Source organism: Heteronotia binoei, chromosome 12, assembly GCF_032191835.1.
Source record: "Heteronotia binoei isolate CCM8104 ecotype False Entrance Well chromosome 12, APGP_CSIRO_Hbin_v1, whole genome shotgun sequence".
NCBI lineage: Eukaryota > Metazoa > Chordata > Lepidosauria > Squamata > Gekkonidae > Heteronotia > Heteronotia binoei.
In genome coordinates this window covers 64,725,775-64,753,701 of record NC_083234.1, presented here as the reverse complement: position 1 = coordinate 64,753,701, position 27,927 = coordinate 64,725,775, and the positions used below count along the sequence as shown (strand labels likewise).

At 45.3% G+C, this 27,927-nt stretch overlaps 1 protein-coding gene across 1 annotated transcript in view; it reads right to left on the bottom strand.

Moving 5' to 3' along the window:
- The window catches only part of PAPPA (pappalysin 1), a 334,943-nt gene that overhangs the window by 18,852 nt on the left and 288,164 nt on the right, over window positions 1-27,927 (bottom strand). The window contains exon 21 of the mRNA XM_060251617.1: window positions 12,965-13,063. Within this exon, the coding sequence (XP_060107600.1) occupies window positions 12,965-13,063 (99 nt within the window). The remainder of the gene's footprint in view (window positions 1-12,964; window positions 13,064-27,927) is intronic.

Here is a 27,927-nt window from a genome sequence, read left to right as displayed (position 1 = left end):
GTTTTTAAATAAATTCACCTAACCGAGCATTTCATTTTTTAAAAAATGAAAAAAACACACAAAGTCTCAAGAGACTGCAAACAACAGCAACCAGACTAGCTAGGGAGATTTGAGAACCATCCCAATTGAATGAAGATTGTGGCAGCACAGGATGACATCAGTTTGGCCTTAGTGGAGGTTGGCCACCTCCCTCCTTGGAAAAGAAAGGACGCTTAAAGCTCATTTGTGCATGATCTTGAGATCTTAGCAAAGATGTCTGCTTGCGCCATCAGCCACGGTGTGTGGTTATCCTCCTCCACAATACACAGATATACACACGGCCAATTGCTTGCTCAATTTAACAATGTGGCATTTTCGTTCCAAAGCATTTGTCTTCCCTTAAAATAAGACAGCAGAAAGCTTCATAAGCATTCAAGCGGTGGAAGGCTCTGGGAATCTGGGCTGGGTCAAGAGGTCACAGACATTAAAAGGAAACAGGATTTTGTTTGCCCTTAATGGAGGGGACCTTATCCCCTCTAGATCACTGGCAGAAGGCCTTGCTCCTTGCCATTGGCTGGGAAGGGCTAGATGGAATGGTCTTTGTTGAGCCTCAAAGGCGCTCCTGGGTCAGTTGAAGGGCAAGCAGCTCAGCAGATTAACACATTCCCTCCTCTGGCTGGCTCAGCACAACTGCCTTCCTTTCTCTGCCAGAACAGCAACCTAACATGCCTGGCTCATCATTGGTGGGTGAATCTTGAACTTTGAAATCATTCATAGGTGTCTTCCTTCTTTCCTATAAATGGGTTTAAGTTTCTCTCTATACACACACACAGAGAGACACCAGTGTTCCCTCTAAGCTGAGTTAGTGTGAGCTAGCTCACAGTTTTTTAACCTCCAGCTCACACATTTTGGTCTTAGCTCAGGAAAAAATGGCTCCAGATCAAGCTACTTTATGCTGTAGCTCACAACTTTAAAGTTAGTAGCTCACAACTTTAATGCTAGCAGCTCACAACTTTAATGCCAGTAGCTCACAAAGTAGAATTTTTGCTCACAAGACTCCACAGCTTAAAGGGAACATTGATATATACGCACACACAAACACAAAACCTGACCTGAATAGCTAAGGCTAGCCCAATCTCATCAAATCTCATCTGCTAAACAGGGTTGACCCTGGTGAGTACTTGGATGGGAGACCACCAAGGAAGTCCACGATTACTCCACAGAGGCAAGCAATGACAAAACACCTCTGAACATCCCTTGTGTTGACAACTCCATGGAGTCATAATACGTTGGCTGGAACTTGATGGCAAATATATATATTAGAGTGGACAGCCACTTGAACGTATGTCAATGAAGAGATAGATTTGGTGTAAACAGCAAAAGCCATTTAGAGATGAATAAACAAAAGTACCAATTCCAAGACGGTATATCTATGTCTGTAAAGGTATTGACTGACTGTATACTTTTCATCCTTGGGACCTTATATTTTTATGAATTATTTCAGGCCTATTTTTTAGTCTTTGTTTTGTATGTCTATTTTTTAGTCTTGTTTTGTATGAGCCCCGTGGCGCAGAGTGGTCTGTGCTCATGACCTGAGTTCAATCCCAGCAGAAGCTGGGTTCAGGTAGCCGGTTCCAGGTTGACTCAGCCTTCCATCCTTCCGAGGTCAGTAAAATGAGTACCCAGCTTGCTGGGGGGAAAGTGTAGACGACTGGGGAAGGCAATGGCAAACCACTCCATAAAAAGTCTGCTGTGAAAACATCGTAATGCAACGTCACCCCAGAGTCGGAAACAACTGGTGCTTGCACAGGGGACTACCTTTACCTTTATATCATGAACACATAAAGCTACCTTATACTGAACCAGACCACTGGTCCATTAAGGTCAGTATGGCATACTGAGGCTGAAAACTCTCCAGGGTCTCAGTCAGAGGTCTTTCGCATCACCTATGACCTTATATTTTTGATTTTAGACACCTGGGATTGAACCTGGGACGTTCTACGTACCAGTCAGATGCTCAATCACTGAGACATGGCCCCTCCCCATGTTATGCAAAATGCTGATTTGATTCACAGGTAATATTAAAAAATATGTCAATTTGCAAGGAAAACCTGGTGCAGAAGTAAAGAATCACAGGCTCAATTTGAATGAAGGAGAAACATAGTCTAAATGGGGGAATGTCAACCTGAAACAGCATTGATGAGAAATTTGAAATTATCCTTAAAGATAACAAGAAAAGGAATACTAACCAAAAGCCTGTACAATCACTCTAAATTCCACGGTACTCCACAATCTCCTCCAAGGGATCGCAGGGTCATTTAAAGATCAAAGATCCCCAATGAGAATATTTGTATAATGCAAGGGTTGTAACCATGTATTTGGTACAGTCACCTTTTACATTTTTTAACAAAAAGTTTTTGTTTGTTTTGTTTCAGAGATTCATTTTCTGTTTCTCTGCATCAACACCCATGAAGTGGCTTCCAATATCAAAACAATTCAAAAAAATGGAAATCAACTATTAAAAGCATTTATTACCACAAACACTTACAGTAGAGTCCTAAGAGTTATTAATACCCTTCTAAATTAATTGAAGCCAGGAGCTTAGAATAGTGTAACTCTGTTTAGGATTGCACTGTTAAATCCATATGTTTTTAGATGCATACTTCAAACACCTCTGGTGCCTCTATCAAAAGAATGCCCAGTGAAACTCTATATAAATTTCTGCATGTTTACTCAGAAGTCAGTCCCACTTTAGTCAATGGGGCTCACTCAAGTGTACTTAGGATTGCAGCCTTAGAACTTGAAATGGCCCTTATTGCATTCCTCAACAACTCTTACTGAATTCTTCCTTAGGTTCAGCATATAAATAATATGAACATAATATATAATGCTGATTTATTAACACACAAATAAGGTTGAAAAATGGGTACACTTTATGGGCTAAATCGTGCAAGGAAACAGAGAGGATAATATTTAAAAAGACTCATTAATTTGATTCACACAGGGGAGAAATTGAATTGGAATGGTGATTTTCAGACCGAAACAGCACTGATAAGGAATGCAACATAATCCTTGGCTAGAATACAGAAATTTGCAGACCAATGTAATGGGGAATAAAGGCAGAAATATATGGGGGGGCAAGGTCAGGAAAAGGTAAAAATAAAGAGTTTTCTGTGGGCAGTGAAAGACAATGGGGAACCAATGGATGGATTTATGTTGAAACATCCCATGGCCTGAATGATGAATGATTTTGGCAGCAAAGTTTTGGAAAGAGGTGAGAGTTCTGAGTAAAGACAAAGAAAGGTCACCGAGAAGGTTACGATACTCAAATCTTGGGAGATGACCAATCCATGAAATCAGGAGGGGACTAGAGAGAAAAGGATAGATAAGCAACCCCATTTGGCAATATATTTAATAATATTGTATATTATGTTATTATAATAACATGTGGGGACCCACAAGGAACTTGTAGCAGCAACTATTCCATTTCCTACCTTTGCTTATTCCCCTCTCTCAATCTTTCTCTCTCTGTCCTCCCACTCCTTTTTTTTGTCTCTCTATTACTTATGTCTTTGGCTCTGTTTCAATTCACTCGCCGTTATGCCAACCTCTCTTTTTCTTTCTCCCTCCCTCCACCACCTCTATAACTCTCTTTCTCTCTCCCTTCCACCCATTACTCTCTTTTTTTTCTTCCTATCATTTGAATCCAGCCTGCTAGCAACTCAACTGCTCTCTCCTTCATCCTTCCCTCCAGATCCCCCCCCCCAACCACACACACACTCACTGGTCTAGGGAGCACCAAGACTTCTGCCTCTCTTTCTTTGTCTGGCCTCTGTTGAAGGGTTTACCTTGGCCATCCTCCTGTCTCTAAGGAAGTTCTAAGGATGCACCTCTGCCAGAGCTGTCAATGGCCCTTCCTGCTGCAGGATCTCAGGCAGCACATAAGGGGCCTGTATTGCCATCTTTGTATCTGCCCCCAGCCTTTGCCAGGGAACTCGGTGTCTGTCTGCCCACCTGACCCAGCCTTGGCCGGCTTCCTGGGAGCCCTAGGCTTCCCAACCCTCCTGCCCTGGCAGGGGACCCCAGGATTTCCAGCCTCTTCCCCCGCTCCCCAAAAAAACGGAAGCTGGGGGAGGGGGTAGGGTTGCCAAGTCCAATTCAAGAAATATCTGGGGACTTTGGGGGTGGAGCCTGGAGACTTTGGGGGTGGAGCCTGGAGACATTGGGGTGGAGCCAGGAGCAAGGTTGTGACAAGCATAATTGAACTCCAAAGGAAGTTCTGTCCATCACATTGAAAAGGACCACACACCTTTTCAATGCCTTTCCTCCTTGGAATTAATAAAAGATAGGGGCACCTTATTTGGGGGCTAATAGAATTGGACTCCGCGGTCAGATCTTTTTGAAACTTGGAGGGTCTTTTGAGGAGAGGCATCGGATGCTATGCTGAAAATCTGGTGCCTCTACCTCAAAAAACAGCCCCCCCCCAGAGTACCAGATACCCGCTGATCAATTCTCCATTATTCCCTTTGGGAATCGGTTTCCATAGGGAATAATGAATGACCAGCAGTCAGTTCCCTCCCCAGTCTGGTAAGTCACATGCTGTCTCTCGCTAGGGAGGCAGTCTTGCCTGGCTGGTTGCGATGCCTTGCTGGCCTTTTTTCCACCGCATAATGTGCTTTTAAAATTATTTACCTGGACCTTGCGTATTTGAGGTGTGCGTGCCGTGCACACGAAAGCTCATACCTTGAATAGCACTTTGCTGGTCTTAAAGGAGCCGCTGGACTCTCTAACTTTACCCGGACCTTGCAAGCGTTAAGAAAGTAGACGGCTTCCTTCTCACTCAGGAAGAAAGCAAAGAGTGCAGGCAGGCGCGGGCTTCCTCATGCCGGTTTTAGCTTCTCTTCGGGGTTGAGGGCAAAAAGATCTCAACCGGGGGTGTCGATTTGGAAAACGGCCTGTAACTGGCAGCCTCAGAGTGGGGGGGGGGGGCTTGCATGGGGTTGTTGTTTTTCTGTTTTACCTTTCCTCCCTTTGACTTTCCCGATCGCTCCTTCCCAGCTACAGCCGCTCCTCGGAAGGAAAGGGCAATTGGTATTTATTGTAAAAAAAAATCTCGCAAGTCCCTCCCAGAAGGCAGGATCAAAGGGAGGGAGAGGAGACCCTCTGCCGCTCTCCTCAGGCACTGGCAGCCTGTAGCTCGGGCCGCAGCCGCGGAGATGGCGGCGGCTGCTGCCTGTGCCTGGGCCAGCAGCGCTTGTGGTGGCGGCGCTGTGCTGGTGTTGCTGCGGCGGCCCGACACTGTGAGGGGGAAGCATCGTCCCCCCTCCCGCTTCCGAATATTTGCAGAGCGGGGGAGGAGGCTGAAAATCCAGTGTTCCCCCGCCAGGGCGGGAGGTTTGGGAAGCCTAGGAGGGGGGGAAACGGCGCCAAGGAGCGTGGCAAGCCCCCCCTTCTCAGAGTGGGCGACGCCGCTGCACGGCTGCCGCCTCTTCTCCGTAGCTGCTCCTCAGCCTGAGCCCATCTCGGAGGAGCAGCTGCGGAGAAGAGGCGGCAGCGCAGCAGCGTCGCCCACTCCGCTCCGCCTCTGAGGTAAAATCAGAGAAGGGGATGCTGAAGGCAGGCCAGGAGTGTGGCAAGCCGCGAATCTGGGTCCTTCTAGGACCCGGACTTGCGGCTCGCCACGCTCCTGGCCTGCCTCCACCCTCCTTGTCACACGCTCTGTGTGTCACACCCTCCTTGTCACACCCTCCACCTTGTCACACACTCTGTCTGCGCCGCCCCGCTACTCACCACTTGCAGGCAGGCAGGGAGAGGCCGAGCAGGGCCGCGGGGGCGACGGGACGATGCAGCCGCTGCTGCTGCTTTCCCGACCAGGCGCGCAAAGGTGCCCAGAGGCCCGGAGGAGGAGGAGGGCCTTGCGCGGCCTGCTGCTGGGGCGCCCGCCCAGGCCTACTGCTGGGATGCTCCGCCGGGCCCTGGGGGGGTGGGGAGGAGCAGCAGGAGGCGGCTGGGCCGGGAGGCGGCAGGGGCTTGGAAGAGGCGCCTTGCGTGGGGCTGCTTTGCCGCGCCTTCGAGCCTGTGGGCCTGGCGACTCCTCGCGCAGTGAAGGGGGCTCCCTCCCTCCCAAGAAACTGCTGGCCGTATTCAGGCGGGGGAAGGTGATGGCGACCTTTGGCATACCTCCCAGTGTCAAGCATGGTTAAATACTATTGGTAATTGATTGTTTTATGGTCCTGCATAAGCTGGTCTGTGCATTGTCACGGAGGATCCGTTCCTCTTAGTTTGTTATTGGAGTTCAATTATGCTTGCCACAGCCTTGATCTTGGCTCCACCCCTAATGTCTCCTGGCTCCACCCCCAAAGTCCCCAGATATTTCTTGAATTGGACTTGGCAGCCGTAGGGTGCCCTTTTCTATACATGGTCCCTCAGGCTTCCTCCATCATTGATGCAGCTAGACCCGGCACAGCTTCCCCCAGCAGGGCCAAGCCTGGCTTCTTCCAGCCTTGGCTGACTCCCTGCACACCCGTCTCCCCACTCACCCCAGCTTCAGTGATGCTAATGGTATAGGAAGCCATGCCAGGCCCAGCCAGGCCAGAGGTGGGGGAAGCCACATGCCAGCAGATGCTGGCAGTGAAGCTGCATTGTGTACACAAGTGATGACTCCTCTGTTTGGAGAGTCTACGCCCCCCCCCCAATCTTTTGACGATTTCATATGTGTGTGTGTGTGTATACACACACACACACATATATACACATTTTATTTTATTTTGCAAACTTGGGGCATCCCCCAAGTTTTGAAAACAATCTCCTTCTCTTCACTTGTTCCCAATCTCCAGATATATGCATTCACAGATCAGGCTGGGTTGTCTATTAGTATATAGATATATGTTTGAGGAGAGGAAGGAATCAAAGAGACATGAAACTTGGTGCTTCATCATTAGAGCAGGATGATCATGTTTTCCACAGAACTGAGGAACAATAAAAGAGAGCCACATAGAAGGAAAGTTAAGTCTATGAGTGAAAGATGTTTATGAGAAGACCCATGGACAACTATAAGACAGATAACTGGAGATGCAAGACTGGATGCTAAAGGATGGAGAAGATCAGCTGGGAGTCATCAGCATATTGTTTCACTTCCTAATGCTTCTCAAAACCCCATTTAAGATGGTGACATCTGTCCTGAACACAGGCCTGGCACTAGGGATGCCCCTAGGCCGAGGCCGGTTCTACAATTCCCTGTGGTGTCCTCTCACGCGCGTAGAGCATGCGCGACCCAATGACATCATCAGAAGTGACGTCATCAGATTGCATACACTTCGCACGAGCGGCCCAGCCCTCCCCTGCTTCAAAGGGAGTCGGCTGGCTCCCTTTGAAGCAGGGGCAGGCCGGTGTGACGAGATGGGTGGCAGCAGGAGCAGGGAGGTGGGCGGGGAGGAGATGGACGGGGCCGGGTGAGATGGACCCAGATGGCAGCGGGAGACTGCAATGGCTGCAGTGAGGCAGGCACGGCAAGGCAGGCGTGGCAAGGCGGACTGCAATGGGGGCAGGGAGGTGGGCGGGTGGGATACAGATGACAACAGGCGCAGGGAGGCGGGTGGGGGGGGGGACGGACGGGCAGGGGTGGGACAGACAGCAGCAGGAAGACTGCAGTGGACACAGGGAGGTGGGCGGGCGCAGGGGAGACTGACGGCAGTGGGTGCGGGGGCAAGCAGGGAGAGGGGGCGCCTCATGGTGCCCCTAGGCCAAGTGGCATCCGAGGCAGCCGCCTACTTGGCCTACTCCCACGCGCCAGCCCTGCCTGAACAGCAGTGCCCAGACCTGTACACAGGACTCCAACCCAAAGCTCAGAAGGGTATTTTACTTTCTTCAACCTGGAACTAAATCCTCTGCCAACACAAGCAAGTGCAGCATTGGAATGGGTCTTTGTCATTCTTTTTTTACAGTGACATCAGCTGTTCAGCAGCTTACTTTGCCTCATTCCAGATGTGGATTTATGGCAACAATGGTATTCCACTGGGAAATGCAATTACATATGTATAAAAATGGAGGATAAAATGGTAGTTTTAAGGCATCAATAATGGAAAAAAACCCACCCAATGAAAGATAAACCCCACACAATGATGGCAGTGATTATATCCACATATTATTGGGTATTGTGGTCTTGGTGTGCTGTAGAAATCCTTTGCTACTGCATTTTCCAGTGTGGACAAGGAAATCCACCTGCAAACGATTTCTATAACTCAATTATCATGCAATATCCAACAGCATGCGGATGCAGTCACTAAGTTTCTTCCCTCATTTGCATGCAAAAAGGGGAGGCCTCTTCTTCATCTGGAATCAGATGCTTCCCTACATCCGTCTTGCACCTCTTGGCCTGCATGCCCAAGCTGAGTTTTAATGTTGGCCCTTTTCAAGTAGATGGCAACATTGTGCTGGAAAGGAATGGTACGTGGAGTGTTTTTATGCTGTCATCCCCCTCCTTCCTCACCCTACCCCGACTGGCCTCTTTCCCTCTCTTTTCATTGTTTCCCCCTTTGGAATATCTCCTTTTACATTCCACTCATAAAGCTCTTCAAAGGGCAGGGGGGCTGGATTGGAGAAAGTATGACAAGAATCTGGTTTCCAGTCAAGGGTCTCAGACAGGAAAATATCTAACAGGGCTGGGCCCAAGTATCCACATGGCAGAGCATCTGAATAAGAGATCATGCAGGTACCTGCAAGCTTCTCTAAGCAACAGAGTCAAGTTTATCTAAAACATAAAAAGTACAGAGCTGTATGCACTGAACTAGGAATCTCTTGTTGGGGGAAAAGAGACAAATAGAAAAGAGAAATAAAGTAAAACTGATCTAGAGATGGGGAGATAAACAGTCACTACTGTCACTGATTTATTCTGTCTGTTGGAATCCAGTCCAGCAACAATGACGGAAGGCCATCTAAAGTTATAACAGATAAACAAACAAATAAAAGACAGACAGATATACAGTTTATATGGAATAAGATATAACCCAGAATAAAATGTGCTTTTCTTCAGGATGAAATAGCTGAAGATATAATAAAAGCACCCCAGGTTTCTGCTGGAGGTGGGAAATCCCCCACCTTCAGCAGGTACTTCCTGGCACTGCTCAGATGGGCAACAGGATAATAATAAAGGTGCAAATGGGAGGCTTGCATTCTGATGTGCTGGTGCCACTTTCTGTTTGACTGGAAATGATGTTCAGCATGTCACCAGGGATACTCCAGGATTCAGGCAAAACTCTTATGGTTAAACCATAGAATTTTGCCCGAATGCTAAAGCATTCTCAGTGATGGACCAGCCTCGCTTCTGGCCTCACAGGAAGTGATGTTGGTAAATCACCAGCAATATAATTACATCCCCTGTGAGAGTGCCTCCGTGTGAGTCTCCTGCCACATGCCAGCCTTGTGCTGGAAACCCATGCTACTTGTACAGCACATTCTTCAGCATATGCTTAAAATAAAAGGGGATGAGAATTATGTCAGACAATATGAACAAGAATATGAAATAAGCTGCAGTAAAGAGAGGGGAGAATATTTTCCTGATCCAAATATCCCCTTCTGGGTTACCATCAACACACCTAGGGACTTGAGCAGGCTACTAAACCCACCATCACCCCAAAGCGCATTTGACTGTGCTGCTCTAAACAAGAAAAAGTAAATGGATAGTGCTTGCAGTCAAGGGATCCAAGCAGCGAGAGCACCTAAGGATGTAGTTAGTGCTACTTCGGTAGCTATTACAGGATCTGGAATTGGGGGTACGCAGAAGATACCACATCATTCAGGACAGTGGAAACCAGCAAATACAGTAAAGAAAATCCAAAAGGATGTCTCCAAATTAGGTTAGTGGACAACAATGTCACAAACAAGGTTATGGACATATATGAAGCTGCCTTATACTGAATCAGACCCTTGGTCCATCAAAGTCAGCATTGTCTACTCAGACTGGAAGTGGCTATCCAGGGTCTCAAGCTGAGGTTTTTCACGCCTATTTGCCTGGTCCCCTTTTTAGCTGGAGATGCCGGGGATCGATGCTCTACCACTAAGCCACCGTCCCTCTCCAGGTTCAGTGTTAAGTAACTGTAAAATGGGGGGAGGGGTGTTCCAAAGTCTATTTGTAACCTTTGCCTACACAATGATGGGGATCTGAACAGCTGGTAACTGACTAGGCAAGAGATCTGGAGTGGGATGGGAGTCATGGTGGCTAAGGGAAATGTGTAGAATGAGTGCAAATAGTAAATTCTATGTTACAGAGTACTGGGAAAGGGACAGTTGGAATACCACTTCATTCACATACAAACACACACATACACTCTGATGCTCAAAGCAGGCTTCCCCTTGAGGGATCCCTAAACACAAATATGTGTAGGTTTCATTAGTTTCACTCCCCAAATTTGTTCATATCCCACACCCTCTGCTAGTGCTGTACTTTTACTTGGATCATAATTTTGAGCACTAAGATGATTAACTGTTGCAAGTGAAATAGCCAGGGAACATGCCAAAAGGGCTTGCAGAATACTTCCATGTCTCATGCTTGGTACATTTCATTGTTTAAAGTAACTTTAGTCCTTTACAAGAGCTTCTCCAAGCTCTACAGCTTCTGGAACAGAGGGAGGGAAAAATATATGAAGCTGGCAAGAGCAACTATGACTCTGTTAACAGCTGTGAGTCTGGTTATGGAGACAACTTTAATATGTACACCATCTTCTTGTGGTCCCCGCCGGGCAGCTATAGGGAAATCTTACCCTATTGGCTAAGTGTATTCCTGTTGTCTCCTTCCCTTCAGCTCCACATGGCAAGGACTTATGCCAACAAAGGACTAAATGCCCCCCCAACTTTAGAGGACTAAATGCCCCCTATCTTTAGAGGGACTAAATACCCCACCCTTCTCTACCCAGAGGAGTCTCAGAGTGGCTTACAATCTCTTTTCCCTTCCCCTCCTCACAACATACACTCTTTGAGATAGATGGGGCTGAGAGCTCTGACAGAAACTGCTCTTGAGCAAAACAGCTCTGACAGGGTTATGACTGGCCCAAGGTCACTCCAGCAGTTGCATGTGGAGGAGTAGAGAATCAAACCGCATTCTCCCAGATCAAGAGTCCACACACTTAACCAACTATATCAAACTAGGGAGGATGATCTCCCTAACAGCAAAAGATTATCATGTAGGGTTGGGACATGTCTGGTACAGAGGTCCCAATCAACTGGCTTAGAGAGTAAGGCACATACTTTAAGAGAATTCCTGACTGCTGACAAAATCCTTTACCACCACCCCCCACTGTTAAGGCAGAGAAGAGATGCAAGCAAGCCTCTGCACTCTGGGTAGGTGTGATCTACCACCAGGATTTTGATGGGACCTATCTCTTCTTCATCATCATCATCCTGAGGCCCAGTTTGTTCAGTGTAATTTGTTGGATCTCAGAGAACATGACCAATAAATAAATAAAATACATAAATAAATGGTATCCGCCCAACTGAGCAGGGAGTTCTTGAGTCAGATTGGTAGACGGTAATTATAGACAGAGTGAAAGTCCTTGGGGTTAGTGTATATCCTCCATGTCTTGGAAGGGTTCAAATGGCCCATGGAGCTGAGGCTCTTCGTAGCATCCTCCACATTTAGTTAGCTGGACTTGGAAGAGCTTCCCTTTGGGTTGTAGTTAACGAAGCCTTCTCTCAAGAAACTACAAAAACTGAATGCTCTGATCTGTCTCAGGAGTGTCAAACTCATTTGTTATGAGGGCCGGATCTGACATAAATGAGACCTTGTCAGGTCGGGTCATATGTGTCATAAAATGCAATGCCAGGTAGCAGAGATATGAACTTTATAAAGGACACAAACACAAAGATTTAAAAAAAAACTTTAAATAATACAAGCGTCACAGATTAATAGCATAAGAGAAGCCATGTTGGATCAAGCCAATGGCCCATCCAGTCCAACACTGTGTCACACAGTGGCCAAAAAATTTATACACACACACACACATATATATATACACACAGTGGCTAATAGCCACTGATGGACCTCTGATCCATATTTTTATCTAACCCCCTATTGAAGATGGCTATGCTTGTAGCTGCCACCACCTCCTGTGGCAGTGAATTCCACATGTTAATCACCCTTTGGGTGAAGAAGTACCTCCTTTTATCCATTCTAACCCGACTGCTCAGCAATTTCATTGAATGCCCACGAGTTCTTGTATTGTGAAGATTAGCACTCTTGCAGTATTTTATTTAACTACCTCTAATAACTGAAGGAAGCAAGGGAGAGAAAAGGAAGCAGACTTGCTCGCTGGCCTGATATGAGCCTTCCGGGGGTCTGATTTGGCCCCTGGGCTACACATTTGACACCCCTGGTCTATTCTATACTGTCTATACTATCTACTCTCACTGGCAGCAGCTCCCTGGAGTCTCAGGCAGAGAAAAGGTCTTCCTCTGCACTTGCTCTTTGAGATTCTTTAACTTCTGTATGTACTCTACCACTGAAAGAAAACTGCTTTGCACAGAGTCAGGCCACTGCTTCTAACAAAGTATTGTGCATTCTGACTGGCAGCAGCTCTCCAAGCGAGTCCTGCTACCTGAGATCCTTTGTGATGGTGGATTCCAGCAACCCAATATAGAACATCCTCCTCATCAACCCTAATGTATAACTCTTTTGAATGTTCAAATATTTTACATATCACTGTAATTCTTGCAATACACTTGAACTGTAAATTGTTTTTATAATTCCCAGATTGGGAGGACAAGCTGAGAGGCGTGTCTAAATCCATCTAGCGAACTTGTGGCAGATTCTGATGCAGCCATGTCCACAGCAAAGGCTAGCTGTGAAAAGCTGACGCCCTACAGGGCAATATTCAATTTCTTTGAGAGGTGTTCTTACTGAGCCACTCAGAATCCCACACGGGGACAGAAATGAGCACCTGTGCAACAGCAACCAATGATGGGCTGCAACAAAAGCAGAGAAATACCAGCTTACCTTTTTAGTCTTGACTGTCGAAGCACAGCAGTCCCCGCCGTCGTAGTTGCAAAAGGCTTTGTTGTTGCTGGCGTCACAGTAGTTGTCTCCCATGAAAGGCTGGAAGAAGAAGAGACGTGAGTTTGCCATATGCCAAGACAGGCCATTGGTCCATCTCATACAACACTGTTTGGCTGGCTGTAGCTGCCAGATCTCAGGGACAAGATAGATATTTCCCCACACCTGCTAGCCAAGAGCTTTTTAACAGGAGAGGCGGATCTGGGCCTTTCAGCATATTGTTCCACTCTGTGTATGTCTTGTATCTTTTTAATTTGTTGTAAGAGCTTTGGAGATCACTTGGTTGAAATAGAGTCACCAGGTCAGGTCCCTCACAGGTACCTGAGGGGCATGGGGGGTAGTGTTGTCAGATCCAGAAACTCCTAGAGCAGGGGTGGCCAAACTTGCTTAATATAAGAGCCACATAGAATAAATGTCATATGACTGAGAGCTGCAAGACATGACCAAATATTACATACACATCTTTATAAAAACTTTTAATACTTTGCACAGAAAGATAAAATACATATGTATGCACTTTACAACACAACCATGCTAGAAGGAGACTTTTTTTAAAAAAGCTGGGAATAACAGTTCCAATAAGACCAACATAGGTAAAGGTTAAGGAATTACAGTGGGAGAAGGAAACACACATGTACCATATAAATCACTGACCACTGTTTGCATTATTATACACCTCTTTGCCTTGACACCAAGGTTAGTAAATGCAGTTCCTACAAGAGCTATGAAACTAAGGGGGAACCCTGTACTGCCCTCTTTAATTCTGTCCCTCCTTCCAGTGGCTTCCTCGGCTCTTGCACTCTCTTTCCCCACTCTAGGTCTTCAGGCAACCTCTGTGGTGGAGGAGAAAAGCTTGCAAGCCTGCCTATTTTCCCCTCCTTGTCCACTTCACACACACGGCAGAAATAGTCACCTACCTATGGGCAGCGTTCACAGGCTGATTGAGGTCATGATGCAAAGCATGCTTACTTGGGAGGAAGCCCACATTAAGTTCCTCTTTGACCTCTGGGAGCTGTGTGAAAGAGCCACATGTGGTCCTGAGCCACAGTTTGGCCACCCCTGCCCTAGAGATTTGGGAATGGAGCCTAGGCAAGAGAAGGTAAAATACCATGAAGTCTGCCATTCCAAGCAACAATTTTCTCCAGGTGACCTGATCTCTGTAGTCTGGAGATGAACTATAATTCCAGGGGTTCCCTAGGTTCCACCTGGAGGCTGGCATCCATAGGCTGAAAATAAAGGTATGCATCCGTAAAAATCAAGGTTCATACTGACTGGGCTGTAACTGACCAGTACAGCATATGCAGAAGCTCCTGGGAATTCTTCCTAAAGGGAACTCTCCCTCCGCTTTGATTTGTCATATGATGGGCAGGGGGAATCCTGCGCTGACTATGCTAGACCCTTCCCCACCTGTACACTTCTGATGGCATTATGCTTAGCCTGTGTGTGAAAAGGGAGGAGATGGCTGAAGTGCTGGAACAGAACTGTACTACTTCATCCTACTGCCTGAAGGGGCTGCAATTTTGAATGTTTCTCCCCCCCCCCCCCGCAAGCTAGCTCTGAAAGTAAACAGAAATTAGCATGGAGGGGGGGGGGGAGCAAGGTTTCAGGCCAGACTTTTCTGCTGCATACATATTTTAAGGTCTTTCATTTTTAACCTAGGCGATTTTCACCATCATGCTGAAATAGCACCAGAATGTTAATTTTAGAAAATTTTAAATTAGATTGTTTAAATTAGCTACTGTTTTTAAAAAAATTATTGTATAATTTACTATATTTGATGTTGTTAGCCGCCCTGAGCCTGCCTCAGCGGGGAGGGCGGGATATAAATAAAATGTTGATTGATAACATAGAAGACTTAAAACCGCTGTCCTCCCCAACTGCTGTCTGAAGTGGTATAGTCACTTCAGCTACCTCAGCTTGCTCCCACTTGTTTCTAGGGTTGCCAATCCCCAGATGGGGGCAGGGGATCCCCCAATTTGGAGGCCGTCCCCCCATTTCAGGGTCATCAGAAAGTGTGGGGGGGAACATCTGCTGGGCACTCCATTATTCCCTATGGAGACCAATTCCCATAGGGTATAATGGAGAATTGATCCACAGATATATGGGGCTCTGGGAGGTCTGTTTTGTGAGATAGAGGCACCACATTTCCAGCATAGCATCCAGTGCCTCTCCTCAAAACACCCTCCAAGTTTAAAAAAAATTGGACCAGGGGGTTCAATTCTATAAGCCCCAAAGAAGGTGCCCCTATCCTTCATTGTTTCCAAGGGAGGGAAGGCATTTAGAAGGTGTGCGGTCCCTTTAAATGTGATGGCCAGAACTCCCTTTGGAGTTCAATTGTGCTTGTCACACCCTTGCTCCTGGTGCCACCCTCCAAAGTCTCCTGGCTCCATCCTCCAAAGTCTCCTGCTTCCACCCCCAAAGTCTCCTGCTTCCACCCCCAAAGTCTCCTGCTTCCACCCCCAAAGTCTCCTGGCTCCATCCTCCAAAGTCTCCTGGCTCCACCTCCAAAGTCCCCAGATATTTCTTGAATTGGATTTGGCAACCCTACTTGTTTCATCTATGGGGAAGACCAGACCTGAGATGGCAGGTGAGGGAAGGGTGGCTAAGGGCACCATTCCAGATTCTGAAATCCACACTGGACTGCTGATGGGGCAAAATGAATCCAGGTGGAATCTGGGAATGAATCAGTTGGTTCTGCTTGTTCCTAGTTAATGGGGTCTTTTGTCTGTTCATTAGAAATTAAGCCGCTGGCCCTCAGGGAGCATATCTGTAACACCGTAAGAACAACATTGGCTCTCTGTTATCTGCATAGCTTGTTTCTGGAGTCCACGTCTGGAAAGCACTCAGCCCCCACCCCCACCCCCCGCACACACACACACTTTCTATTACATAAAACACAATTTTCTGTTCTCCTATTAAACAGCCTTGCAAGGAACTCTTTGCTGCTGCTGTGGCAGACGGGGTCATTTGAAATGACAGCCCGTCTTTTCCATCGTGTGACCATTAGAGCTCTCCCTTGTGTCCTCTTTTGTTCTAAATGGAGACACATGTTGTCCTCACCCAGAAGAAACTGTCTCTGGAAAAGGAGCTTAAAGCGGTCAAGGTTTCATTTGCCTGGAGTATCCTAATGGCACGGCTTAACTCTTTCAAAATAAAACGTCCGGACGTCTGGAGAACAATCGCTGAGGACGTTGGCCTGCTTTCCTTTCGGAAGAGCCAAGGTCAAGCTCATAAATATTTCAAGGGACACTGTGAAACATTTTAGACCCCATAAGTTTTTATCACCGTTACCGCTCTGTATATACGTTAACAGCTCCTCACAGGACGGGAAGGAACCGCGGCATTCTCAACTCATATGCCACAACTAAGGTAGCAGAGCTGCCGGCTCACTCATTTTCAAGTGGTCTGTGTTTGTTTAATGTTTACTTTAATAATAATTGAGCTGGCTATATTCACCTTCTCTCGCAGACTATTAGGCCGCATAATGCAAATTCCTACCACCATGGCTGTTCACAAGACTGTTTCTGTTGCAACATGGCATCTTGGTTGCCTAAGCTGTTGGTCTCATGGTGGGGTTTTAGGAAAAGAAATGTTACCATGGGTGCTGATGGAGTTGTTAGAATGGAGTTGGGTTGGGGTTTGAACCCCCTGGTTTCAAATCCTTCCTAAGGCACCACTATTCACAGACTGACCTCCGGCCAGGCATTTAGCCTCAGGCTTACCCGCCTTGCAAGGGTTATCGTGGAGAAAAAACAGAGAAGGCAAGAACCACCCTGAGCTCTTTGGAGAAAGGGTGGGATAAAAATGTGATCAAAATGGGGCAAAGCTCTTGTCAGGCCTCAGATTCAGCAGGAGCTCAAAGGATTTTTCTGAGGGTTCCACCTTCCCACCTTGCCCACTGAATAGTAGGTGCAGCTGCGTAACAATCCCTGGATGAGCTCCACCACCTATTTTTCTACAAAACGACCCCTGGCTCTTGTACTACATGATTGTTTGAAGTTACTGATACCATGACATACCAGAGGTCTGGTCCTATATTTTATTTAAAACACTTCTAGTCCACCTAAAGTTGCAAATCCCAGGTTGAGAATTTTTGTGGGATCTGGGGGTGGAGTCTGAAGAAGGTTGTGTTTAAGGACGGGAAGAGCCTTAGCAGGGTGTAATGACATAGAATCCACCCTCCAAAGCAGCCATTTTCTCCAGGGAAAATCATCTGCACTGACTGGAGTTCAACTGTAATTCCCAAGGATCTCCAAACCCCAAATGGAAGTCGGGAACCCTAATCCTGTCTTATCTCCTTGGACTCGTGGTGCTGAAGAATATAGCAAGCATGCTGCTATATGCATGTTCCCTTTAAGCTGCAGAGTCTTGGGAGCAAAAGTTCTTCTTTGTGAGCTACTGGCACTAAAGTTGTGAGCTACTATATAAATTAGTGTGCTCTGGGGACATCCCTCCTGAGCTAAGACAAAAAGGTATGAGCTAGAGGCTAAAAATCTGTGAGCTAGCTCACGCTAACTCAGTTTAGAGGAAACGCTAACTCAGTTTAGAGGAAATTTTATATATATATAAAATTAACAAAATTAAAATAGATTAAAATACACAATTTGCCCAGTCAAAAGCATTCAGCCTAAAACAAGTTAAAACATACAGAATCAGAAAGCTTAGAACAAAATCTGCTGGAAAAATTTACTCTCCATCGAATGGTCTCTGGATTGCCTTGCAAACAGAGTTGCTGCTTGCTAGGGATTCCATTCCCAGTTGGGGGCAGGGAATCTCCTGGAGTTTTGAGCTCCTGCCCATATGGCCAGTGGGAGGAAATCCCACCCCAAAATGTGATGTGCTGATGTCATGCTGAAGTGACATCATCACATCATTGATGTTACACAACAGTGTCTTTGGGCATAACTCTAAGGGTTAAGGGCAATTTTACTATAGAGTTTTCCCAAAAAAAACCCAGAGCATCACCGTGTGACTTCACCAAAGTGATGGCATCACTTCTGCTTGATGTCAGCACGTTGTGGCGCTCCACCCCCACTCCCAGAAAGTCCCTTCACCTCCCCCACTGGCACAGTCATCAGACCTGGCAACCCTATCATTTGCCCATTTATGGCTGGAGATTTCCTGTCCCCTGCTGACTCTGTTTAGCTGGGCGTTGAGAGGGAAATGGCTGGTCAAATTGTGTGTGTGTGTGTAATCATTATCCTTGTGTGATGACACAACTTCTGGTGTCATCTGGAAGTGATGTCATTGTGCTGTGGCCAACACACTAGCGCTCACATCAGTGTTCTATGGTTTCCTTAGATTTCTGAGTGAGTGCAAGAACACTGCTACCTTGTAATGGCATCCCTTCTGGGTCATGCCAGAAGTTGCATCATTGTGTGGGGATTATGATTGTGCCCCCCCCCCCCTTGCCAAAAAAGTTCCCACCTCTCACTGGTTGCCAGGCCATGCCATGCCTGGCAACCTTACTTACTTACATGGCTTTCTAAATGTATCAATAGAAGGTCCCTTCCCTTCTCACCCATTTTGGCAGGCTGTTCCAAAGGATTGGGCCACCACAGAAAAAGCCAATGATCTTGCTATGGACATGCAAACATTCCTAAGGAAGGCACCTTATGGAAGAGGCAGTCTGAAAAGTAACTGGCATGGAACCCAGGAGAAATGGGAGGAAGTCTTAGTTTTGTTCTGAAAAAACTGATTTGCCCAATCCTCTCCCAGAGAGATTGCTTCTATTTCTCCTGTTCCTTGGCCTTCTCTGAACTATATTGTCACTGCTGTTTTGTTTCTACTAATGTTTTGATTTTATTGCTCTTCTTTAGATACTGTTTTTGATTGTCCATTGTTTTATGATATTGTTGTTATTAGGTTTTTATCATTTTTATAGGTTTGGAAGTAGCTTCGAAAATCTTTACAAACAACTCTGCATTTTGACAGGATTAAAAAATATAGGCATATAGCTAGCCTGAAATCCAGTTAGGGTAGAATTCAATGTCATCTCTTTTGTTTTGTACTTAAAGAAATACTTTGTTCCATGCTTTAAGAACTCTCCCTAACAATCGGAGAATTCTTAGGCATATGACACATGACATGAAATACATATATTGCTTTAATGCATGCACACACTATATGTTGACTGCAATGTATGTCTGATTTCCTACTGTCTTCTATCTAGGGTTGCCAAGAGGTCTGTAAAAAATAAAATCTATCTCTTTAATAGAGGCTTCATCTGTGGAAATGAGCAGCAAAGCTTTTTGTGGCATGGAAATAAATAATTTCACCTGGGAAATAATCTCCCATTAAGCATCTGTTAAAGGGGCAGGACAATTTTTCTCTAAGCTACTTGGCAACACTACTGCTTCTACCTAATACAAATAGCAATCCCATTTGCACCCATGTAACACCAGAGAGGCCCAAAAGCTCTTTCAGTTTGCTTTACTAAATTCCCGTTTACTGTGCTTTTTGTCTCTAGCTGGAAAAGAAGTTTGCTTTTCCAACCAGACGATTGGATGCTAGTCCCAACCATCAGAATTTTGACACAGCAATTCTCCTCTGGGCATTCAGGGGGCCTCTGCTTGCATGTCTCTGCACACCTGTGCCACTGCAAAAATCAACAGGAATGACCATGGGGAGCTACTATCAGTGGCTGCAGTTCTGAATGACTAAACATTGAGACACAAAAAAGCAGCAAACTGCAAGTTAACTAAAGATGGAATATTATGCTATTTAGGGTCTCTCTCACTGATCTAAGTAGTTTTGATGCTCTCTGGAGTGGCTCTTTGGCTATACCTATGCTCTGTTTGTTTGAAAATAAAGCAAGTTTAGAGGGGGGGAAAAGTGCCACATCTCCATTATCCAGCCAAACCCAGGTCGCCCTGCCCTACTAACGTCTCACCATTCAGAGAAACATAAAGCATTCAGTGCTGGTGTTAGTGATGGGATTCTGCTTCCTTGGAGAGATGGTGTGCGTTTGCTGGAGGCAAAGCACCTTTCGGTGGCAAAGCACTTTCCCGGGAGATTTGAAATGGGTTAGAAGATATGCTGTCCTGCATGAGTGCCCCTTTGTTTCCTCCTAAGTTTCAAGCAAAGTCCCATCCAAAGAAATCTAGCTTTATAGTGTTGTCTCTGGTATTACTTGCCAATCAGGGAAGTAAGAGAGTGCAGCAACATTTCAAAGTGTTTTTGGTTTTTTTTTAATCAAAAATCCATAAGACAATTATAGGTTTAGTGTTATGGCTAAAACAAATCTAATTTAATATCCCTGACCACAAATAAGGCTTAGTCACAACAAACCTCCGCGGCTATAGGTTACAGCGTATTTTAGAAAGATAAAGACAGGTAACTGTATTAGTCTGTCTGTAGCAGTAGAAAAGAGCCCCGTGGCGCAGAGTGGTAAAGCTGCAGTACTGCAGTTGAAGCCCTCTGCTCACGACCTGAATTCGATCCCAGCAAAAGCTGGTTCAGGTAGCTGGCTCCAGGTTGACTCAACCTTCCATCCTTCTGAGGTCGGTAAAATAAGTACCCAGCTTGCTGGAGGAAAAGTGTAGATGATTGGGGAAGGAAATGGCAAACCACCCCGTAAAGCCTGCCTTGAAAACATTGTGAAAGCAACGTAACCCCAGAGTTGAAAACGACTTGAGCTCGCACAGGAGACCTTTACCTTTTAGCGGTAGAAAAGAGCAAGAGTCCAGCAGTACCTTAAAGACTAACAAAATTTGTGGCAGGGTAGGAACTTTTGTGAGTCACTGATCACTTCTTCAGACACTGAAGATGTGAGCAGTGTCTCGCAATACCCTGCCACAAATTTTATTAGTGTATTTTAGAGTTTTACTTTTAACAGTACAGTTTTATCAGCATTAATATTTTTCATAACATTTTTTTTCTTAAAATCAAAGCAACAAATGCAGCAAACAATAAGCAATTAGCTCCTGAAACTGCCTCTGGAAGAAACCTTGCAGACATAAAACCCCAACAAAACAGAGTTGGACCAAAACAAAACTCGCTTGTGTGCACGCATAAATCTCAAGAGCGAACGAGTGAGCTAATTTCAAGGAGATGAGTTAAGTGCAAAGTGTAAACACAGATCTATTAATGGAGCAGTGAGACAACTTTTAATCATAGCTTTCCAGATACTTTCTCCCTTTAAAGCCTTCAGCTTCCAGTGTGCTTCGATGCTTTCAGTTTGAAGATTCAGACTATATTTTAACTCAAGGGAGGAAGAGTGTGAAACAGAATGATGGAAGTGTTACCTAAAAGATCAGAGGTGAGAAGTTATAATTTAAAAAGAGCTGTCAGTCAGAGTAGACAATGTAAGATGAACAAATGGCCTGACTCCATAATAGGCTGATCTGTGGGTTTATGTTAACATGGAGGGTTTTTAAAAGCACTGGACAAATATCTCCTCTCGGTGGAAAAAAATAACGGGACTCGCATAGAAAAATTTCCCCAGGGATCGTGTCCATTCTCATTAAAAGGTGGGAGGAGAATGTGAGTCATTCACTTTGAAAGCATTTCTGATGTTGGCACAACTGAGTGCTTCAACAAAGGTCTTAACCAGAGAAAAGGAAACTGAAAAGATTGGAGCAGAATCCCAGTTCGACACTTGCAAAGGGCATTTGACCACAAAATTTTGTCCAGAGTAGCTGTGGTTACAAACCTGTGACACAAACAAGGAAAGCATCCATTTCTATTTCATGACCTAATCTTGGGACTCTTTCCTTTCATTTTCTTAGTTGATATTATTGATAGGCTATAAAACTGCAAGCAAACTGTCTCTTAAACTATCTTAACTATACTGAAGGTGCAGTCGCGAGCCACTTCTACAAGGAAGAAGAACATAAGTCATTGTTGGAAACCGAACTGGTATCGTAAGCGGCTTTTTGATCTGAGACTGAAGAGTGGACGTAGGGACGTATTGATAGGGGCAAATATATAAGGATAACTTCTTCTTAATGCTATTGGCTCTCATCGCAGGAGTTCATAAAAATGTGATTTAAAATACATATTAAACAAAAAAAAAATGTAAGGATAGCTAAGATCCATAAGGAGGAAGTTGGGACAGCTAAGGCCCTGAATAAGCTGCTGTTGGTGAGGAGGGTAAATAATAAATAGGAAGTTTTTCATTTGGTTGGGGGAGGTATGGCCTTAGGAATAAGGGGGTGAATAAGAAAATGATAGGTCCATTTAGGGGAGGTATAGGCAGGTTTTAACAAGTGATGGTGAATGTTTTACTTATCTTTTTTTCCCTCTAGTCTAGAGGAACTAGTATACAATGGGAAAGGGGGAGTTGGTATAACCAGATAGAGCAGGGGTGTCAAACAAATGGCCCGAGAGCCGAATCAGGCCCCTGGAGGGCTCGTATCAGGACCCCAAGCAACTGCCTGTCATCTGCTTCCTTCTCCCTCTCTCTTGCTTCTTTCTGCATCACAGCTTGTTTTGCCAGGCTTGCTCAATCGCACAGGAGCTACAGAGCAAAGCCTCTGTTTTCTCCAAAGGCTGAGGCTCCTCCCTTGGGGAGTTCAGGGGAGGAGGGATAGCTTGCTTCAAAGGAAGCTCTGGCTCTTTACTTCCTTCCCCAGGGGACCAGGAGGGGGAGGAGCCTCAGCCAATAGAAGGAAGAGAGGCTTGGCTCAGTAGCTTTGCTGTGCAATTGAGAGAGTCTGGATTGCATGGGAAAGATACAAAGAAAGCACCTTTAAGACCAACAAGTGCAAAAGTTTTAAGCATGTTTTAAGGGTTTTTTAAAAATTGTGTTTGTCTGTGTCCTTTATAAAGTTTCTATCTCTGCTACTTGGCGTTACAGTTTATGACACACATGACCTGGCCAGATCTCATTTCTTATCAGCTCCGGCCCTCATAACAAATGAGTTTGACACTCCTGAGATAGAGGGATTTTGATTTAGAATATGTTCTGGGTACACCTGGTTGCTTCAAATCCATACACTGCATCCTACAGTGCTGAAGAAGTTGGTATTTTGGAGCCTCTCTCTTTAAAGGATGGAAGAGAAACCTAGAGACTAGGGAAAGGCTAATGTACCTATTTTTAAGAAAGGGAAAAAAAGATGATACAGGAATTTATCAGCCAGTTAATTGGACATTGATTCCAGGAAAGGTTTTAGAACAGATTATTAAGGGGTATATGTGAACATTTGGAGAGACATGGTGTGCTTGTTAAATCTTCATCTGGCTTTTTTAGGAATAAGCCATGTCGGACCAATCTGATCTCCTTTTTGATGGGGTTACTAGTGTGGTGGATCAAAAGAATGCTGTGGATGTGGTCTATCTGGAATTTTAGTAAAGCTTTCAGTGTGGTGCCCCATGATGTTCTTGTTGCAAAGCTGAATTGGATACCAGCAGAGCCCAACAAAATATAAGCCTAAACGTCCTCCATTCATTACAAGCCTGGTTGGTAGATCATACCCAAGAATGATAGCTTGTAGCTCCCCATCACCAATCGATCAAGCATAGTGGTTCAGGGTCCTGTTTTGAGCTCAGTGCTGTTTAACATCTTTATAAATGACTTAGATGAGAGTTCATAATGTGCTCATCAAGGTTGTGGATGATACCAAACTGGGTGGGGAAGGGAATACCTTACAGCAGGGGTGGCCAACGGTAGCTCTCCAGATGTTTTTTGCCTACAACTTCCATCAGCCTCAGCCATTGGCCATGCTTGCTGGGGCTGATGGGAGCTGTAGGCAAAAAAACATCTGGAGAGCTACCGTTGGCCATCCCTGCCTTAGAGGATAGAAATAAGACGCAGCTGGACTTGGATTGGATGGAAGATTGGGCATGGGCAAATAAAATGTAGGTAGGTAGAAGTGTAAAGTGTTACACTTGGGTAGTAAAATTCAGTTATATAAATACTGAATGGGTGAAACATGGATGGGTAGTACCACCTGTGAAAAGGAGTTGGGAGTTCTAGTGGACCATAAACTTAATACAAACCAGCAGTGTAATGCTGCGGTAAAAAGACTGTGTTAGCAGAAGTGTAGTGTCAAGGCAATAAAAAGTATTGGTACCACTGTACATTGTTTTGGTTAAATCTCACCTGGAGTACTGTGTTGCATTTTGGGCACTACAGTTTAGAAGGATGTCAGTAAACTAGAAGGAGTCCAGTGTGGGCAGGACTGGCACATAGGAGTAGGCAAGGTAGGTGGTCACCAAGGTAACCACCTGGCCTACAGGGGCACCAGGCACCCCCTTCCACTATGCCACCACGCTGCTCTCACCTTCCCACGTGTCTGCAGGCCCAGAAAGGTGAGAGAGGCGTGGCAACATGTATGCTTCTTGGACCCTGCCTAAGGCAAGCTCTGAAGAGTGAAGGCGAAAGTGGCAGGGCAGGGCGTGTGCTCTTCGGAGAGTGCAGGCGTTGCCCAGTTGCCTTCCCAGGTCGGGCGGGGTTGGTGCCTAGGGCACCAAAACCCATGGCGCCGGCTCTGAGTCTAGGGCAATGAAGTTGGTGAGGGGTTTGGAGACCATGTTCTATGAGGAAAGACTGAAGGGGTTGGAAATCTCTACATTGGGGAAGAGAAACCTGAGGTGATATGATGGCCACCTTCTCCCTAAAGGGGTGCAATGTGAAAGATGGGGGCAGATATGTTTTCTGTCATGTTGGATAAAAAGAAAGAATCCAAACAAGAGAGAGCAGGCTGTACCATATTAGAGAAGACATCTTATCACAGGCTGCTTGAGCTCTCATGGCCTGAACAAGGAGTTTAGCTTTAGAAATTTTGTTGGCCTAAAATCCATTAAAAGTACTAAAGTACCTAGGGGAAACATCTTTCACTGGCATGTAAGTGGTTCGATCCATTTCTTTCTAGCCTCCTTATACCACAGACATTCAAATAAAACATGCTTCACAGAGTCTATGATCCCTAAACCACAACCACAATATCTATCTGAACATAGTATATCTAATACCTTATATGTGGCCTTCAGAGATTGTGGATGGTAGGGCATTTAATCTTATTGGTGGTTTTTAAGTATCGATTAGAAATCTATTTGTCAGGATACTGTAGTTCCTGTGCTGGCAGGAGAGTTAGACTAGATGGCCCTTGTGGTACCTTCCAACTCTGAGATTAATTAAAAATACACAAATAAATAACTTTAAAAAAATATGTCCTTAAACCCAAGGACAAGCATCCTCTTGGCTTTTAAAGCAGTGTAATTCAGAGTGTGGCAGGATAAAAGAATGCACCATGCAATGGGCAGGAAAAAAGCTTCAGTGATGTATAATGGAGGAGGCTTTAGAAAAGGGTTTGGATATAAGCAGGGCTTTTTTTGTAGCAGGAACACCTTTGCATATTAGGTCACACACCCCTAATGTAGCCAATCTGCCAAGAGCTTTCAGGGCTCTTCTTACAGGGTCTATTGTAAGCTCTTGAAGGATTGGCTTGCTACATCAAAGGTGTGTGGCCTTATAAGCAAAGGAGCTCCTGCTACAAAAAAAAAAAGCCTTGGAAATAAGTATACATTAGGGTAAGCAATAAAAACTCTCCCTATGGCTTTACCAGACAGTGCTCCAATTCAAGTCTACTTTGGTTGCCACAAAGACTAGAAACTTGCTCTTTTTTCCCACTTAAGAGTAAATCTAATGCATCGCAGGATGCTGAATACCATGTCCAGTTCTAGATTCTGTGGATATCTGCAGGACAGGTACAACCTTACACATAATTCTAGATCCCTTTGTTTGCTCAGAGACTGATAATTCCCAAAGTAAGAAATGTCAATCCAGTAATGCTGTCTGCCCTGAAAGACATAGGATGCTGATACCAGAGAGAGATTGAATTCTGCTTTTGTGCTATCCAAAAGAACCTGCGGAGGTGAGGAGGTATTCCACCACAGGAAACGTGAAAAGCCACATCCATTACAAGCCCTTCACAGAAAGGCAAAGATGCTTCCACATCAATCTGGGTAATTTTAGCCCCCTTTCACAGCACCAAAGTCAATCCCTATGCAAGCAAGAGAATCTGTGCATTTCCTTTTCATGTCTGCTCTGCTAAAACATTTACCTTAGGCTGGAAATGCACATTTTGGGTGCCCAACAAGGAACTATCAAAAGATCAAGAGGCCATTTGCATTAATGGGGGGGCCTGGTCAGGCAGGAAAAGAGCAGTGAAAGAAATTTAACAGTGTTTCGAGTTATTACTCTGGCACCCAAATAAGGTATGGGAGTACAGATGGAAGATGTTATCCAAGTGATGTTATTTTGTAATATCAGGTATTTTAAAAATAGCCATAGTAGGGACCACCACTGAAATTCTGGTGCTAGAATCCATAGGGTTTTTTGGGGGGGAGGAGTGGTATTTTTGTATTGTGTGTGTGTGTGTGCAAGCACATGACACCTGGAAGTCATTTCAGCCTCTGGTGACTACCCCCTACTGGGGGTCTGGAGGATATTATTAATATCTATGGTTTTATCTGTTTTATCTGTTTTAAATGTTTATTCCCTTATATGTTTAAATATTGCTTAATTTTATGCTGGATCTATTGTTGGAAGCCGCCCTGAGCCACCCGTGGGAAGGGTGGGATCTAAATTCTAAATAAATAAATAAATATTCAGAGGCAGCTTGAACGAAGCCTGCCCCTGCCTCTCAACTGCTGGTATTTCAAGGAAGTTTCCCATCCAAGTTCACCAGAGTCGACCCTGCTTAGCTTTTGAGATCTGATGAGACTGGACTTGCCTGGGCTATCCAGGTCAGGGAAAGTCTCAGTTTTGAGCTCTGGAACTTATATTTCTGCTCATGAAACCAGCTACCAGGAAACCAAACACTTCAAACCTCAGATATATCAAGGAAGGGAGGGTAAGAAGTGGCCATGAATAAGGACCCCACCCACAAACCCACGCAGGCCCCACCCTCACAAAGGAGAGAGGGAAGGAGAGAAGGAGAAAGAGCTAACCATAAGAACATAAGAGAAGCCATGTTGGATCAGGCCAATGGCCCATCCAGTCCAACACTCTGTGTCACACAGTGGCCAAAATTTTTTTTTTATATATATATATATATATACACACACACACACACACACACACACATACTGTGGCTAATAGCCACTGATGGACCTCTGCTCCATATTTTTATCTCAACCCCTCTTGAAGGTAGCCATGCTTGTGGCCGCCACCACCTCCTGTGGCAGTGAATTCCGCATGTTAATCACCCTTTGGGTGAAGAAGTACTTTCTTTTATCCGTTTTAAACTGTCTGCTCAGCAATTTCATTGAATGCCCACGAGTTCTTGTATTGTGAGAAAGGGAGAAAAGTACCTCTTTCTCTTTCTCCATCCCATGCATTATCTTGTAAACCTCTATCATGTCACCCTGCAGTCGACGTTTCTCCAAGCTAAAGAGTCCCAAGCGTTTCAACCTTTCTTCATAGGGAAAGTGTTCCAGCCCTTTAATCATTCTAGTTGCCCTTTTCTGGACTTTCTCCAATGCTATAATATCCTTTTTGAGGTGCGGCGACCAGAACTGCACACAGTACTCCAAATGAGACCGCACCATCGATTTATACAGGGGCATTATGATACTGGCTGATTTGTTTTCAATTCCCTTCCTGCCCTGTACCTTGTATTGCTGTGCTGGGCATGGCCATCTGTACATTGTACCCAACAGAACAGCTTCCTCAGGCTGGGAGCGGCCATCCCTGGACTTCACATGGCCTTCTATCCTGGGCTGGACTGAGTTGGAGAACAGAACACTGAGCCACTGGGAAATTCCCTGGTGGCTATAATGACCAATCTGTCCCTGGGCAGCCCATCACAGAAAGACCCAGAAAACATAGGGTATGTCTAAAAACATGGGAAATCTGCCCTTTATTTGCATGGAGTTTTCTATTTTTCTGCATCTTATGTTACTGTTTTATTGGTTTCCCACGCAAATGCTATCCAGACCAAATGTTCTTTCAATTTGTT